Source organism: Notechis scutatus, chromosome 5 (genome assembly GCF_049901735.1).
Source record: "Notechis scutatus isolate UNSWTSFEM ecotype Mainland chromosome 5, rNotScu1.2, whole genome shotgun sequence".
Lineage (NCBI taxonomy): Eukaryota > Metazoa > Chordata > Lepidosauria > Squamata > Elapidae > Notechis > Notechis scutatus.
In genome coordinates this window covers 53335475-53351965 of record NC_142013.1, presented here as the reverse complement: position 1 = coordinate 53351965, position 16491 = coordinate 53335475, and the positions used below count along the sequence as shown (strand labels likewise).

The following is a 16491-nucleotide window of genomic DNA, read 5'->3' as shown; positions in this document are numbered from 1 at the left end:
TCCATTTTCCCAAACTTTTTTTTACCCAAATTATACCATATAGCTCATAAATATCTGAGTAAAAGTCAATTTAAGGACTCTCACTTTATCTATACAGTATAAAGCTTTTCATTCTTGTACAGATTTCATATTTTTTATTATTGAAAGTTTATAAGCTGACAATAGTCTAATTCTGAAGGCAGAATTCTCTTTAAATTCCAAGTATGAACATACCATATTATAATAGAATATACAACTGAGCATTTTTCCTGAATATAATTTTTAATTGAATTAGATTAATATGCTATAGAATATGCAGAAGCACAACAGAAGATCTCTCTGTGTATTCACTTTAAAAAGATCTCATAGAGCAACAGGATTACTTAAACCACAGTGGACCATGTATTACAATTACAATATGATAGTCCCAATACTTTCTTTTAATGCAAGACTGTGTGCATAAAGGCATTTTAGAAAATAGGTAAAATATTATTATACAGTTATCTATTAGGTTTATTTTTATGAGGCAGTTAACAACCAGAGTTGCAATAGGAAACACATTTTAATATAACAAAATAAAAACACATGTTTTAGCATAAATATACTTTTCCAGAACATTACCTAAATGAATATAGAAATAGGCACTGGTTTAAAACATAGTAAACTAATTCTATTTGATCTTGTAATGTTTTTACTATAGGATTTATTTACTAGTGCTGTTTTCAGCAATACTTATTTCAGGAAAAGCATAATAATTTGCAGCTTGTTATTTTAACTGGTTAATAGGAAAAAAATAATTTCACTCAACATTATTGCAATATATAAATTTAACGGATAAGTTTAAATTGCCTGAGTAACCTGAATAAATTAATTAACATTTCTATCTTAGTAGTTTGGAAAATGGTGCAGTTGTGATTTTGGTGCAGTAGCAAACAATTATTCTGGTATTGCTAACACAGACAACATCTCAAATCTCTAGACATGATTTCTTTAAAAGTTTCATGAAAATCAGGCTTCTGCTTCAAAATAAAATGAAAACCTAGGCTTGGGACAGACCATGACAAGCCTATTCCTTTCATTAATTTTTTCTCACTGATTTTGCAAGTGGTCAATCTAATACTGTACTAATGACACTGTTGATTTTGAATACTAAAAGTAGCGATAAGATAACCATCTAATTTCCTATGCACACGTTCTCTACTTTAAATGACAGTTTGTCAGAAACCAACTAAATTTAGGATGGTTTCATGTATTTGGGGATGATTTGTGCATATGTCTATGTTTTCCTCTTTTAATAATAAAAGAGATATATTTATCCTGGTTGCTGAGGTTTTCCAGTCACACTCCAAAAATATGCTAATCATTAACTTTCAACAAAAATTTCCAGCATGATGATAAGATCCAAACTGCATGCACAAATGCACATAATAATTTAAAACTATGAAGTTTGGCCTCTTTAACATTGAAAACCATGCCTTTTTCCAAATACAATTAATGTCATCTAATTCTTTCTAAAAGTAATCACTTTTTTAAATTTGAAAGATCAAAATTGCAAAGAGGAAAGGAATAAGGCCCATAAAGGAATACTTGCACACAAAAGGGAAATCCAATGTTCCATATTTAAAAATTGAAATGAAAGAATAATTTGACCATTAATATTGAAGGATGGGCAGTAAAAAGGTTCTTTGAATTCCTAGAACAGTCTTCTCACTATTTTGGAATCACAGCACAAGCTCAGGGCACAATTTATCCCTACTTTGGCAGTGTGAAAATAAAAGTGCATTCTCAGTGATTTGATAGGATAATACTGAGAACAAAAATTCCTTTAACAATCTTCCTTATCCACAGTGGCAAATGTTTCTGAAATCAGAAAGCAAAGTGTATTTCAGGAAAAATACTTTAGGAAAATGTCTATTATGTTTATTTGATGTGTAACAAGGTGCAAGGTGAGATTGTTTTGTTTATTGCACAAGATATCAAGACTTTTCACAGAAATAACCTTATACTGGTTCTGGCTATACTTAAGAGGATTAACAACACTGCCTTTTGTTTGGAAACACTGCCTTTTTTCAGCGAGGCAGAAAATAGTCAATTAAAATTAAATTGTACAGGTAGTCCTCAACTTACAACAGTTACTGTTCAAAGTTAAAACGGCATTGCAGAAAGGGACTTATGACCATTTTTACACAACCATTGCAGTATCCCCATGTCATGTGATTAAAATTCAGACACTTGACAATTGCCTCATATTTATGATGATTTCAGCATCCCAGGGTCATGTGATCATCTTTTGTGAGATTCTGACAAGCAAAGTCAATGGAAAACCAAGATTCACTTAACCATGTAACTAACTTAACAATTGCAGTCATTTACTTAACTGTGGCAAGAAAGGTCGCAAAATGGGACAAATTCACCTAAAATGTCTCACTTAACAAGTGAAATGTTGGGCTTAATTGTGGTCATAAGGCAAGGACTACCTGTATTGTTATATGTCAGCAGGGGTGGGATTCAAATTTTTTAGCAACCGGTTCTGTGGGCATGGCTTAGTTGCTGGGCATGGCTTGGTCATGTGACTGGGTGGACACGGCTTGGTGGTCATGTTACTGGCTGAGCATGGCCAACTCAACATCACTCACATCAAGGCATGCATCTCCTCGCATGGCTTCTCGTGACTGTGGGGATGCTGCAACAGTCGTGTGAAAAATGGTCATGTCACTTTTTTCAATGCCATTGTAACTTTGGTCACTCCACACAAGCAAAGTACCAGCAAAGAAGGGGAAAAAACTCCAGAGAGGTTCCTGAGAAAGAAAGTCTAGTCCTGCCAAGAATGTAATAAGGGTTAACGGAGAGGCAGTTTCTGTAAGGAACACCAGAATGTTTCCTTCCTGCCTTCCTTACAGGATTAGGCCAGTAATTTCTTCTAACAACCGGTTCTCCGAACTGCTTAGAATGTTAACAACCAGTTCTAGCGAATAGGTGCAAACTGGTAGAATCCTACCCCTATATGTCAGCATATATTATACAATAATGTATAATGTACATTATACCCACATACAGGTGTGTACCTATTAGATGTTTTTTATTATGTTATTAAAAATAGGAAAGTGTATTTCAATAGTTACATCCAGCTAATAGTAGCATATTCCAGTAATCGCATGCAAAAGATTTCTTATCCACACAATAATTTCTATTATCTGCTATCAGCATTAGGAAAAGAAACACATGAGTATTGTTTCCTTTGTGTGTATGCTGAAGTGCTCCCAAACAGGGATCTGAAGAGTACTTACTGTGAATACTTACAACATAAAATATGTGTACGTGTTTAGACTGTGTTATTCTCCAGATTCAATATTATAGGTAAAAAAATCAATGTAATAAGTATTCTACTAAAAATCCAAAGTAAATTCTACAGGCCTGAGGAGTGTCAGATTATCATTAGTTCCTTCTGTGAATGCATTTTATCATAGCTTAACATGCCAAGTGCCACAATGTGCTGGGTTAAAACACACACACACGCACACAAACACACACGCACCCTCTGGAAAAGGATTACTCCTGAAATGAAAAGAATTGAAATCTCATCAAAATGAACAGAATGCAGCTTCTCTACTTTCTTGGATCAGAATTAAAGGAAAAGTTGCATCTATTTTTTTATCTAGAAGTTGTACTTGAAATAGAAAAAGCTCTTTTCATTTTTCAGAGATTCTTTAAAAAGGTTCATATCATAACTTTACTACAATGTGAAAGTCATCAACTCTTTGGTAGATATTTCAAATAGTTAGCATGGAGTTTTCCATTATTCAAAGATGCATAGTTGTCATGCAGGATGGCAATTTTTGAGTGCCTTGATAAAATATATTAAAGTCAGATGCATTAAAATGAATGATTTGTAAACATCAATGTTCCTGGGATATTGAATAAAGATTACTTGAAAAAAAAACTGCCATAAATAATTATATCCATTTGGCAGGTATGGTAACATAATTGTAGAATTGAAGATGGTAAGAAAACCATCTTTGTACTGATACTTGTAAAATCTAAGATGTAAACTCTAATAATAAAAAATATCATATGTTACATGGCTTTTTGATGGCAGAGTCAACCTGCAGAGATTAATTAGTAATAAAACAACACTGAAGTTTTCTGTTTCCTAACCATAACTGTACATGGCTAACCTACAAGTTAATCCCCACTGACCTTGAACGTTCCTTACTGGCTACAGCCATGCATATTCATGCTCTCTGGAAACTATTCCAATTTGTTTATTTTAATTTAATAACAGGCTCAGTTATTGTTACCTTCCACTGGCTATTATTACAGAAGTTCCAATATAATGAGGAAGTGTGGATTCTTTGTGAGTTTCAGGGGAAGAAGCTGATGAGGGGCTTTGGTTTTTGTAAAACATATTTACATCCTCAGAATTGGGTCCATAATTTTCTGTTATGTGGCCTGTCGCCATGCATGAAGAAGTTTGAAATGTGCCGTGCTTGGCTAAAACTCGGTGATAGTTCAGAAAGACAAGTGGAACTTGTCCTGCATGTCTTACATCCACTGTATGGTCATTTTCAGGGTCACTATTAAGCTTTGCAACCATTCTGTCCTCAGATTCCAGTTCACTTAAATTTGTAGCATGATGAGCAATATTTTCATACTTTGGTTCTTTCATATAAATTCTTCTTGTTTGTTCATATACTGTTGGAACTGGGACAAAGTGACTTAACTGTCCAATTGATTTACTTTGGAAAGATTCTGATTTTGATAAAAAGGAATTGGAGAAGGAGTTTGAAAAGGCCTTTTCACTAATACTGTTTTTTTCTTGCAAGTCTCTGTTGAAAACTACTTTATTTTCTTCTTTAATGAGATGGTGTGCTGGACATATTCTGTTTTCTGTTTTGCTGTGTTTTATAATGCCAGAATCATAAATTTGTTCTTTGTATTTGCTATTGGGTGTTAAGTTGGCACAACTTGTAAAACTTTCAGAGGTACTTTCATGGTTGTATTGTCTTTGTGGTAGTGGCACTTAGGGGGGGAAAAGAAATGCATTAGATGACAGGATTCAGAAGATGAAGACAAAATAAAAAACTGCAACGTGTACATCTAAATATAAATCATTAAATACAAGTGGGCACATTTGTCATTAGTTTTAGAATAAAAAGCTGCTGGTATTGACATTAAAAAGAATGAATAAGCACCTACTCTACATTCAGCTACTGTATACTCAAGAGGGAAAGGAACACTATTCCACATCAAATTTCAAGATGAAGTTAAAGCAGCTTCTCAGAATCTCTAAAGAGTGAAATTATTAAAATCAAGTGAACCTGAATTGTGGTCATAATTGTAATTCATATCAAATATGTCAGATTTAAAAGATGAAAACATCTCGTTTATACTTATCTGCTGTGTTTTTTCTATTTTGTAGGAAACTGCAAAATAAATTTCCAGTTTCATTTGAACTTAATTATATTAATTTTAAAAATTCTTTCTGTCAGTTAATATTATGAAGATATGGTAATTATCAAGAAGCCTGAACCAAGGCTATACTTCTTCATAGACTGAGATATTCAGATCTATGGGTGCATCATATAAAAAATAAATGCAATCTATGGGGATTTGGGTTAAACTTTTATGTTAGGCTTATATTGGCAAAACTGTAATAGATATAGATAAAAATACCATTATTATAAATGTGGATGCCAATATCAGTGGTGGGATTAAAATAATTTAACATCCGGTTCTCTGCCCTAATGACCGGCTGGGTGGACATGGCCATCGTAGGTGTGGCTAGGGGGTGTGACAAGCAGCACTCGGCCTCCTGCACCCCCCAGGAGCAAAAATGGGCCACAGGGGGTATGCATCACCTACCCGCACCCTGTTTTGGGCCTAGTAGGCCTCGCTGCAGCCTCCTGGGAGCAAAAACAGTCCGGGGGGGGGCTGCACTGCATCTCCTGCACCCCATTTTGGGCCTAGCAAACCTCCCTGCAGCATCCTGAGAGCAAATACAGGATGCGGGGGGCGCTGCACTCCCCCCCCACGTCCTGTTTTGGGCCTAGTAAGCCTCCCTGTATTTATCTGAGAGCAAAAACGGGGCATGTGGGGACCCTAGAAGAGGAGGGGAGGGGCCAGCCAGAGGTGGTATTTGCCGGTTCTCCGAACCAGTCAAAATTTCCAGTACCGGTACGCCAGAACTGGTCTGAATCGGCTGAATACTACCTCTGGCCAATATCCAGGTGCAAAATATAGGAATTGATGCAACAAAATTTGCCAATGATTTAAAGTATTCTTAAATCTAGGGTAGTTGTCTTTCAGACTCTAGATTTAATATAACCACCTCTGACTTCCAGGAGTTCGATTACAACAACTAGAACAAAGAGAATAACTATAAATCCTATAAAGATACAAATAAAGATCTGATAATTTAATCTAAAGTTGGTTATGTTATCAAACATGTTATCCAACTGTTTTCTATGACACGTTATTAGAATTTTAAAATGATTTAAAATCTAAACATTATTCTTAAATTGCTTGTATAATACCCACCTTCATAATTTTGTAAGAGATTATGGCGTACATTACATGCTGACTGATCAGGACTTTTACATGGTGATTGACTCCCTGGTACAAGAGAATTGGTGTAGTGCCACTGGCACTCTCCACTTGTTTGCAATGTACTTAAGAAGAACCGTGCTACTTCGCAAGGTGTTCCTTGAGGCTGGCCAAATTTAGAAGGCAGCATTTGTTTTTTGCTACTGAATACATGAGAGTCTACAGGGAAGTGCCCATAATGATATGAGAAAGGTAAGCTGTACGAAGGAGTGTATAAAAATTCACTGTTTTCTGAATGAAAGGCTTGTTCTTGGATGGTGGTAGAGTTTGCTATGGAGCTGGATCTCCAGCTTCCAACTTGGCCACATTCCAGCTTCTCTGTCTGGAAGGAACCATATTGCTGAAAATGAAAAAAGAAGAAAGTGTTTAATAGTGGATTCTGAAATCTGTCAGTATTTCAGGGTAACAGAATGCATGCAGCCAAGTAATCACCTTGAAACATTCAAACACTAAATGAGACAAGTTTAACAAGATTTAATTTCTAAAGAGAGGAACCTTTATTAAGCTTTTCTGGGCCTCCTTTCATTGCCTCTGAAAACCCTGCTCTTTAATCCTAGATGTTCAAAACAATCTATAGTTCTTAGTGCAGGTAGGTAGTCCTCAACTTATGGCCACAATTGCAGAAGATTTTAAAAAATCAGTGAAGATGCTATCTAAACTGTTTTGTCAAATAGCATTTGAACCATTCAGATTTTAAACTTTTTATCTTAGGATAAAAAAAAATGAGGGCTAAAAAAAACCTGATATGTTTTGAAACAGACCAGAGAATAATAAACACCAGCTGGGTCAGGCTAGGAAACTTTCTTTCTGCTTTTAATGCACAGAGGTGCAATCTTAATAACAGTATTAACAAAGATATTATGAGAAATTATGCTGGTGGCGCCAAAAACGACAATCTCTACAAATGAGGTGTGCAGTAAATGGGAGCAATGAGAAAATCTTTAATCCTGGCTAGTGCCAGTATCCAAAAAGAAAAATACTTTACAATTATAATTATCACAAGAGAACATATTATTGATATAACATGCCATTGTGATATTTAAAAAAATTATAGATAACAATAATAACAAAAATCAACAGAGTAGTGACAGCACAGCAGTTTTTACTCTTGTCCCTGAATATTTATGGACCAGTATGTCAACTTGTAAGTTAAAAAAGGTGCAAATATTGATAATTTGAATAGCAGAGAAATTTTAATGACTATTCATAAAGCACTAACTGCAAAGCTAGTATACCTCCTTTAATAATCATGTGCTGTTCCAGAAATCAGGTGGTGGAATGAAATGGTCATTATGTGAACTTGTGACAAAAAAAGACACTGAAAAGATTACTTTTTCCAGTTTCACACAGCTACGTCTGTGTTACTCTCATTCTGATATGTGTTTTGCCTGACACACGAACTTTGGTTGTAGATGGATTCATCGGTCAGAAAATGAACTTTTCATTACTGATTTAACCATTATATTTGTAAATGGTCACTAACTGATGTAGTCACTAAACAAGGAGTGGCTCTATTGCATCAAGACTGTCATGCTATTATTATATGAACAGTTTTGTCCAAAGGAGAGGGGGAAAAATTACCTGCTGTGGATAAGGAGTTGTTCTGAATTTCATCTTCATTTTATTACTCCTAGGTTTTGTTGCTTTTCTTGTTTCTTGTGAGGTAGACATCAAATTTCTGCATGGAAATTGTGATTTAGAAATGGCAATTTGATCCAGTGACAATGGAAGTTCCTTATATTCTATATCTCTGCAAGACAACATAATAGCAACAGGTTGATTACAATCTATTTCTCATCTAGTTTTGCCAAGAACCCATCCATATAAACACAGTATTAAACGTTTTATCCAAAAACATGTATTAAAATGAAATTCAATCCAAAAGGAATATAGGAGGTTGCCTTGAAATTGCTGGTAACTATAATTCATAAACTTTGAAATTTAAATCAAAATCCTCAATTTGAACTACAAACATCTTTCCAGAGACGAAGAATTTAGGAATATGCAATTATAGGAGACTTGGTCTCCTGGTTGAGGTTGCACAGAAGTAAATGGACAACTGACAAAGTTAATTTATAATGTTTCTGTATAAACAGCAATTATATATGCATTCAACTTGCATATAAACTCAAGATATAATCTGAGAACAGCCTGGATTGACTATAAAAAAAATCTACCGTCAGGCTAAGGCCAAGAACAATGAAGAACAATTCAGCCAGAGTTCAGTTCTTATTTGCTCAAACACTATAGCATCTCACCAGATTAAACTCTTACTATTCTCACCCTAACCAATATGTCCTAGGACATTCTAGGGAGTGACCATCCTTACTTACTTCCCCTGTCCCCTATCTATATCCTCCTGGCAATACTGCCTCTTGTCTTGTCCCCCACCCCTCCACCCCGCTTTTTTTTCTGGAATATTCTTTCCCCTTTCTAGGAAACTGCCACTTCTCCGTGGTCCATTACACCTTAGTATGCATGATATTTCCTTCAGGTTATTATAGGAAATGACCAGGTGGAGCCCGAAGGTGGGGTCAAATGCATCATTCGTATGAAATCCTTACACAGCCATTGGAGACCTAAGTCCAAGCCCCTGTGAATTCTAGTTGCCTCTTATCTAGCATCAATTTCCCTTGGCTATCAGTAGATCAGATTCTTTGTTGTGTATAAATAGCATGCAATAAACTTTTAGTGCTTTGAATTCAGTTCCTGTTTCTACTTATTTGCACCCCAAATATATCACCAATAGTCAGAATACAACTTGTTTTAAAAATGTCTGAACCAACATTTCTAATTCCTGCCACAAAATATTGCTGTTATCAAGCAAGCCAGCAGAGAAAAGTCTTTGGCTTATCTAGTCTATAGGTGAATAACTCTTGCAAACATATGCTGACTCAATTGTATGCAGAAGCTTATTTAGTTGCTTTGCTGTGCTACCAAAAAATAAACCATGACAGATACTTGGAGTGTTGTGTATTAATAAGACGCTGGGGATGCACAAAAGCCTTCCACCTATTAAAAAAAGTGGAGAGATATCTAAAGGAAAAGGGGGGTGGGTGGGAGATAGGGAGGGAAGGAAGGAAGGGAAACCCTACAGTGAATGAAATGACACGTGTTAGTTCATAAAGTGACTGAAACAATCAGGCTGCAAGATTATGACTCCAGGATAATTGAAAGTAAGAGGTTATTCAGAACGTAGCCAAATATTGACATTTTTTCTGCCACATGTGGAAGAGAATCTACATTCCCTCTGAAGAATATCAACAAGCAGTTGGTAGTTGCTTGTCTGATACTACAACCAAAAATGGTGTATTGTCATTCCCATATACTGTCCCATGAGAATATAATGCATTTTTTAATTATCAACCCTTTAGCAAATGAAAACAAGGTAAAAAGAAGCTACAGATATACATTTATCAGCAAGAAATTAAGACTTACGTTAGGACATAATTGACACTCACTATGCAGTGAGGTCTTGATGAGCGGCTATTATGTACAATAGTGGCATAGCTCTGGACCCAAACCCAGCCACCATTTTTTGACAGCAACCGATAATACTTGGTTGTGACTTGTCCTTTCACCAACACTATAAAACATTAAAGAGGTTTAATTACATTTATGTTCTGCCTGGTCCAAAGCTTCTTGGCTTTTGTAAAATTACAGAACTTGTAATTTTTTAAGCAAGACTTTTTGGGTTTTTTTTAAAGAAGAAAATCGATAGAATATCCATAGGAGAACTTTTTCAAGTAAGAAAAGAAACAAAATTCTCTATTTTAGTTTTTACATGTAAATCTTTAACACAAAATCCACTGTGTAATTAATATAACAATCCTACATATGTTTACTCTTTTGTGTGTGTGTGTAAATTTTATTTGAGTTTTCACAAAGAGAAAAAAATACAAATAAAACATCGTTTTTGAAAGTAGCGTAATCCCAGGTTACATTTCTTCGTACAGACACAAATTCAGGTTCATGCTCATTTTTATATTCTATTCCATATCTTATTACTATTTTACATTTTCTGCATAGCTTCTCCCCTCTTTTAATTTTCTCAATTTTATTTTAATTATCTCATCTCAATTCAAATCATTGTATTTACATTTTTTGTCTGTCCTGTTTCAATTATCTTTTCTCATTAAACAAAATTTCTCCTGTAGTTACTGATTGGAGTATGACGCCTTTATATCTTTTAAGTTTATCCATTTAACTCTTATTTAGGCTTCAATATATACCCTAAAGTTATAACATTCAATATAATACATAACTTCCATTCGGATTCTGCTTGGTACATTCTTAAAATGCACACTATAGTCTTAAAAAAAGAAAAAAATATAAATGTATGTAATTAAAGCAACACATTCCATTCCAATTCAATTCTATCATTAATATTAATATTCATTAAAGTCTTAACTTCTTTAACATTACTTTTCAATTAAATATCATACTTCTATGGGAACAATTATAAGCTTTCCATAATTAATTCCCCCCCTTTCACTTATATTTTATAAAACATTAACTAATTAAAATGTTCCCGTTCCTTCCTAATTCAATTTTCTCATTTATTTTATTTCACTTATTTTATTAACAAACATTTCACTAAATTACACTAACTATTTTATCCCTCATTTTAATCATACATTGTTTCCAATTTTCTACAGTTATTTCTATTACTAATATAACAATACAATCTTATGTACCTTTACAGAATCCCTTTTTCAGTTAGATTTTCACTCATTATCTCTAAATAGGTCCTGTTTCTCTATATCTTGCTCCGGTCCTTTGTAACTTCTTTTCCTTTCCTTCTTCCCTCTCTTCTTCTCTCTCCCCTTTTTACCTCCTTGTCTCTCTACCTCTATTTCTCTCTTCTGTATTCCCCTTTTCTGTTGCTTTCCAGTATTATAATTATTTTTCTTTTCTTTGGTTGTTTTTTTAAATCTTAAATTCTCCATTCTCTTTCCTCCCTTTCTTTTTTCTTCCCCACATAAAATTACTTATTCATTAAAGATGGCTTCTTCTTTGTCCCAGTCTTCTTGTTTCTCATAGTTCCAAATCTCCATTTCTAAGAATTGAAAAATGAAGCCAAAAGAACCCTTCCCTTCTTGTGCATCTTCTTTGTACTTTTTAAGTTCCATTTTCAATTCATCCAGAAGTGGTGCCATTGTATAAATTTTTAAACAACCACCCAATTAATTTTAGTCATTCAAATGTAATAACCAAGAATCCAAAGATCACCAAATAATCCAAATACACGCAAGCTGTTTCTTTTTGCTCTCTTTTTTTTCACTTTCTCTTCTTGGAGTTACTGTTTAGTTACAAAGTTTCAGTTAAAATGTATCTTTTAGAAGTCTTGTTGAAGTTTTACTGTAGATTCTTTTTAATTCCAGGCAGTCTCCTCCCTCTTCCAGATCCTGCCCTTATTCTTTTTCTCTCCCTTCCTGCTTATGAAAAAAAAAATTTTAGTGTCCAGAAATCTTTATTATCCTTTTGGCATTTTGTTTTATTTTCAGCTTAATTGCTGAATTCAGCTTATTGATGTCAAAGCGGATTTTTCCGATTTCTTATTTAAGTCTCTTAGTTGTCAGTATAGGGAAGGAGAGAGAAGGGAAAAAAAGCCAAACCTTTCCCTTTTCACTTTCCTTCGCTGCTTCCGACTCTTCTTTGAGAGCGTTATTTTTTTGTAAGTTTAAATTCCAGGGTACCTTAGTTGTTGCTTTTACAATTTAACCCAGTCAGCCAAAACTTTCACTTCTTATCTTCCTCCTGCACATTCTTTTCCAGTCGAGTTCTTCTTTGTGGTGGCCATTTCTGACCACCGCTGCAACCGCCTTCGGGAAAGGGAGTAATAGCCAGCTGAGGAGGAGAGATGCGGCTCTCCTCAACCTTGCTGGCGGTCTCCCCCCTCTTCACCACCTCTACGGGGTGGCTTAGCCCCGAAACCAGCTGGCTCAGGGCACTCCAGCGGCGAGCTCAGACCGAAACCACGCACAATCGCGGATTTCTATCTGTCGCCGAAGAGACTTCAAACCGGAAGCCCATATGTTTACTCTTAAGTCCCATGCCATATCATCAGTTTAGGACAGGTTGCCTTGGTAACTTCTTTTATATTTTATTTTCTATATGTATAAAACAGTTTCAAAGCAGCCAACATTTTGTTCATCACACCACTTACTATTAACATTCCACGTACACTGATCTATATATTGATCTAAAATATGAGGTCATAGCAAAGAAAAAACTGGATTACATATACTCACAATGCCTGCACTGCAACCTATACTGTTTTCCAAAGCATGTTCATGTAACAAAAACCAAAATGTTGTGTTTGGAATTTTTTGACATTGAGGGGAGAAAAAACTGAAATAATTAGTTTGTGGCTGCAGAAAATTTAAGTTTAACACATTTTATTTTCTTCTCACCCTCATTCTCATTTGTCAGTTACAACATAATTTCATTCAGTCTTTCAGGAATCCACATCCTTCTCAAAAAAAAGAGTGATTTTGACATGATCTAAGTTTTTCATTAAAATAAGTTGATCAGATATATTTTTCCTTTGTATGCTGACCAAGATTTTTGAAATCTTCTTTAAATTAACTGGTCAGACTTCATTAATCTTCGACATAGATACACGTAAGTCTTTTCTAAATATCTCTTTATCCCTTTGTTCTGAGAAGAAAACGAACAGGGGTTTGATGGTTCTCCCTTCCATTATAAAGGTAGAGCAGTGAAGAAGCTATCAGCATCATATCTTATAAGAAGTCTAACTCTGTGGTCCAAAATATGATGAAAGAATTCTCTTGGAGAAAATTCCAACAGGTTGGACATTTCTTCACTGCCATTGTCTCTATTCAAAAGGCTACTGAACTTATGAATTTGTTCCATCAATCTATCTTTGTTAATTATCTTCGGTTCCTGATATACCATGAGACTATTAAATGGACTGTTCTTGTGCAACATCTATATTTTCTTTATATCTTAGTTCAATAGGCATATGACCCACTCTTGAGAATTCTTAGTAATTTATACTAATCTCTCTCACCAAAAGCAGACTGTTTAAAGCTAATAAAGGATCATTTCTTCACATCATTGGTTGTTAAAGATTATAACATTTCATGTACAAATTCAAAATATAAGAGGGTAGAAGGCAGGGGCAGAATTGATAGCAATGATGTATTTCACATGTAATTTTTTTTGAATGGCATGTATGAAAATATCCATAACACATACATCCAGCTGAAAACTCATCTATATCAATACTATACATTATTATTTGTTTCCTATTACTTACAAAGGTGGTGAGCATATCGTAAATGAAATACATCACATCCATGCACATGATGGTAAAGAGTTTTCTCTATCAAATCTTGTGGCTCATACCCAGTTAATTCAGTGACTCTAAAAGAGAAAATATATCGAAGAAACATTATAGGTACTACTCAACTTATGACCATAATTGAACCTAAACTTTTTGTTTTGTTTGCTCCGCTTTATAACTTTTCTTGCCAGAGTTAAGTGAATCACTGCAGTTGATAAATTAATAACCCAGGTTTTAAGTGAATCTGGCTTCCCCATTGACTTTGCTTGTCAGAAGGTCACAAAAAGTGATCGCATGACCCTAGGACACTGAAGCCATCATAAATATGAGTTAGTTGCCAAGCATCTGCCTTTTGATCATGTGAACATGGGAATGCTGCAATGGTTGTGTGAAAAATGGTCGTAAGTCATTTTTTTCAGTGACGTCACTTTGAACGGTCACTAAATTAACTGTTGTAAATTGAGGACTACCAGTGCTTTTGTAAACAAGTTATCATTCATTCCAGATATCTAGAAATTGAAGTACAGGTAGTCCTCACTGACCATAATTAGGACAGGCAACTCCATCGATTAGCTTTCTATCAAGTTGCTCAACTATCAGGTCATAGATACAGAAACAGTGCTAAACCTATGTGCAAAATTAACCTGGCTGATAAGTTACATGCATAAAATAGGGGCATGGAATAAAGTGAGAGGGAATGATCAACCAGGAACAAGCTCTGTCTAATAAAACCCAAATAGAAACAATAAAGGGATATAGCAACACCAGTTCTTTGTTGATCAAAGCAAGCCTGTAATGCATTCAATGATGATAGAATCAGCAACATATATTGTAGCTGCAGAGCATACATCTTTTTCCTAGCTTAATCTTCTACCCAGATCTAGTAACTTTTCAAAAGTACAAAATTAGTACCTAAAAGGAGCTGTCATGGATTCCTCCTGATTCTGAAACCGAAGAAGAGAATCTAGACTACTTCCAGCCTACAATTCAAGAGGCAATAGGCTGTCAGTCACATAGAAGTAATGGGTGTGATTCAGTGCAGCTGGCCACCGATTCCAGCAGTAACAAGTCAGACCCAGACACTGGAAGACCATCAAGGCCTAAATCACATACCAGCTCAAGGGGGCCAAGCAGCAAAGGTCAGCATGGCTCCTTGAGAAGAATGACATTAACTTTTCTAATTGATCACAGCCAGGAATTCTATTTAAGAGCATACTCCAAACCCCCTCCCCTTGTTGGAACAACTTCCCTGTCTCCAGATTTGTATCATGTTGCCCTGCTGCAGATACCTTATATTCTTTGTTCTATGATGGGAATCTCAGCTTGATATTTGGATTGGCTTTTATGGATCTCTCTGAAGTTTGATCCTCTCTTGAACAATTGTCTCATCGGTCCTCTGCCCACACGCTCCTGGTTCAACCTGTCTTGCATGGACAGGAGTTCATGTAAGAAAGGACATGCGCTTTGGATAGCACTGACTGGGCAATTTGTGGGTAGTTAGGAGTCAGTATTGTCTCATAACAAACATCAAAATCGTCATAGAGAGTAATGCCTACCCAAGGGACTGGAGTGGAGGGGTGTTTTCACAGCAGCCTAAAAACAGCCAATAAAGGCTGGACAGATCATAATCCTGACTACATCATCAACTGCATTATAAATGAAATATGCTAAATTATGTTCATGATGAAATTGTTTTGGGAGAAGACAAAACGCTACTTTAAAACTAGAGCAGCTAAAGATGATTTAAAGCTCCTGAGTTGTGGGCTGAAGATGAAGACATCATAAAGACATGAAATACAAAAAATAGCTGCATGAGCAATTCATGCATTAAGTAGTGGGATGGGAGACAGAACTCTCTATCTGATATGATTTTTTTTCAAGTGCCTAAGTCAGCTAACAGGACTCTCACTCAAGACAGCAATAGAATGACAGCTCTGTAATGAGCTGCTGATTTTTTAAATTCATTTTAGTTTTTATATTTTTATTTTCATTTAGTTTTATATTATTTATATTTACAGGTATATAATACTATATTTAGATTTAGTATTAATCAAGTAGTTTTAGTATTTTTCTTCATTTTACTTAATTCCTTATCTCCCTGTAGTTTATTTTTTTAATAATTTTAATACCCTAATTTTTGTTAGTAATTAGAAATAAGACTGGACCCACAGAGTGTTGTACACAATTTCAAATACTGAGGATGCAAAATAATACAACAATATGATGACAGTGCATATTTGATAGTTTGCAGACAATTTTGGCAGATATTCATGGCAAATTCATTTTAGTTTTTCAAATGTTTTAACATTTAGCAATTGGTTCTCTCAAAATCTAAAGCTCCCTTTCGTGATGAGTGAAGTGTCCCTCATTATTTCTAAATTATGTTAATTTGGGAGCAATTCAGAACAATGTGAAGTGAACTCAAATGTATAGTGAATTCAAGTAGACTCTGAGGGCAGATATATTGTTAACTGTGCTTTTACACCTATAAAAGCAAAGACATTCAGTTTCGCTCATGTAACTGCTAAAAAAGTAGTCATGCATATTAAATAGGTAACTCATTTTCCTATCAATAAACATTAAATGTTTCCTATCAA

The 16491-nt window shown here is 35.0% G+C and overlaps 1 protein-coding gene across 1 annotated transcript in view; it reads right to left on the bottom strand.

The window, feature by feature from the left end:
- Positions 1-240: 240 nt before the first annotated feature.
- Positions 241-16491, bottom strand: part of SIM2 (SIM bHLH transcription factor 2) — a 40453-nt gene continuing 24202 nt past the window's right edge. Inside the window, exons 7-11 of the mRNA XM_026663909.2 lie at positions 13868-13974; positions 10021-10168; positions 8164-8332; positions 6517-6922; positions 241-4998 (exon numbers count right to left, since the gene is read on the bottom strand). Of these exons, the coding sequence (XP_026519694.1) occupies positions 4274-4998; positions 6517-6922; positions 8164-8332; positions 10021-10168; positions 13868-13974 (1555 nt within the window). The 3' untranslated portion in view covers positions 241-4273. The remainder of the gene's footprint in view (positions 4999-6516; positions 6923-8163; positions 8333-10020; positions 10169-13867; positions 13975-16491) is intronic.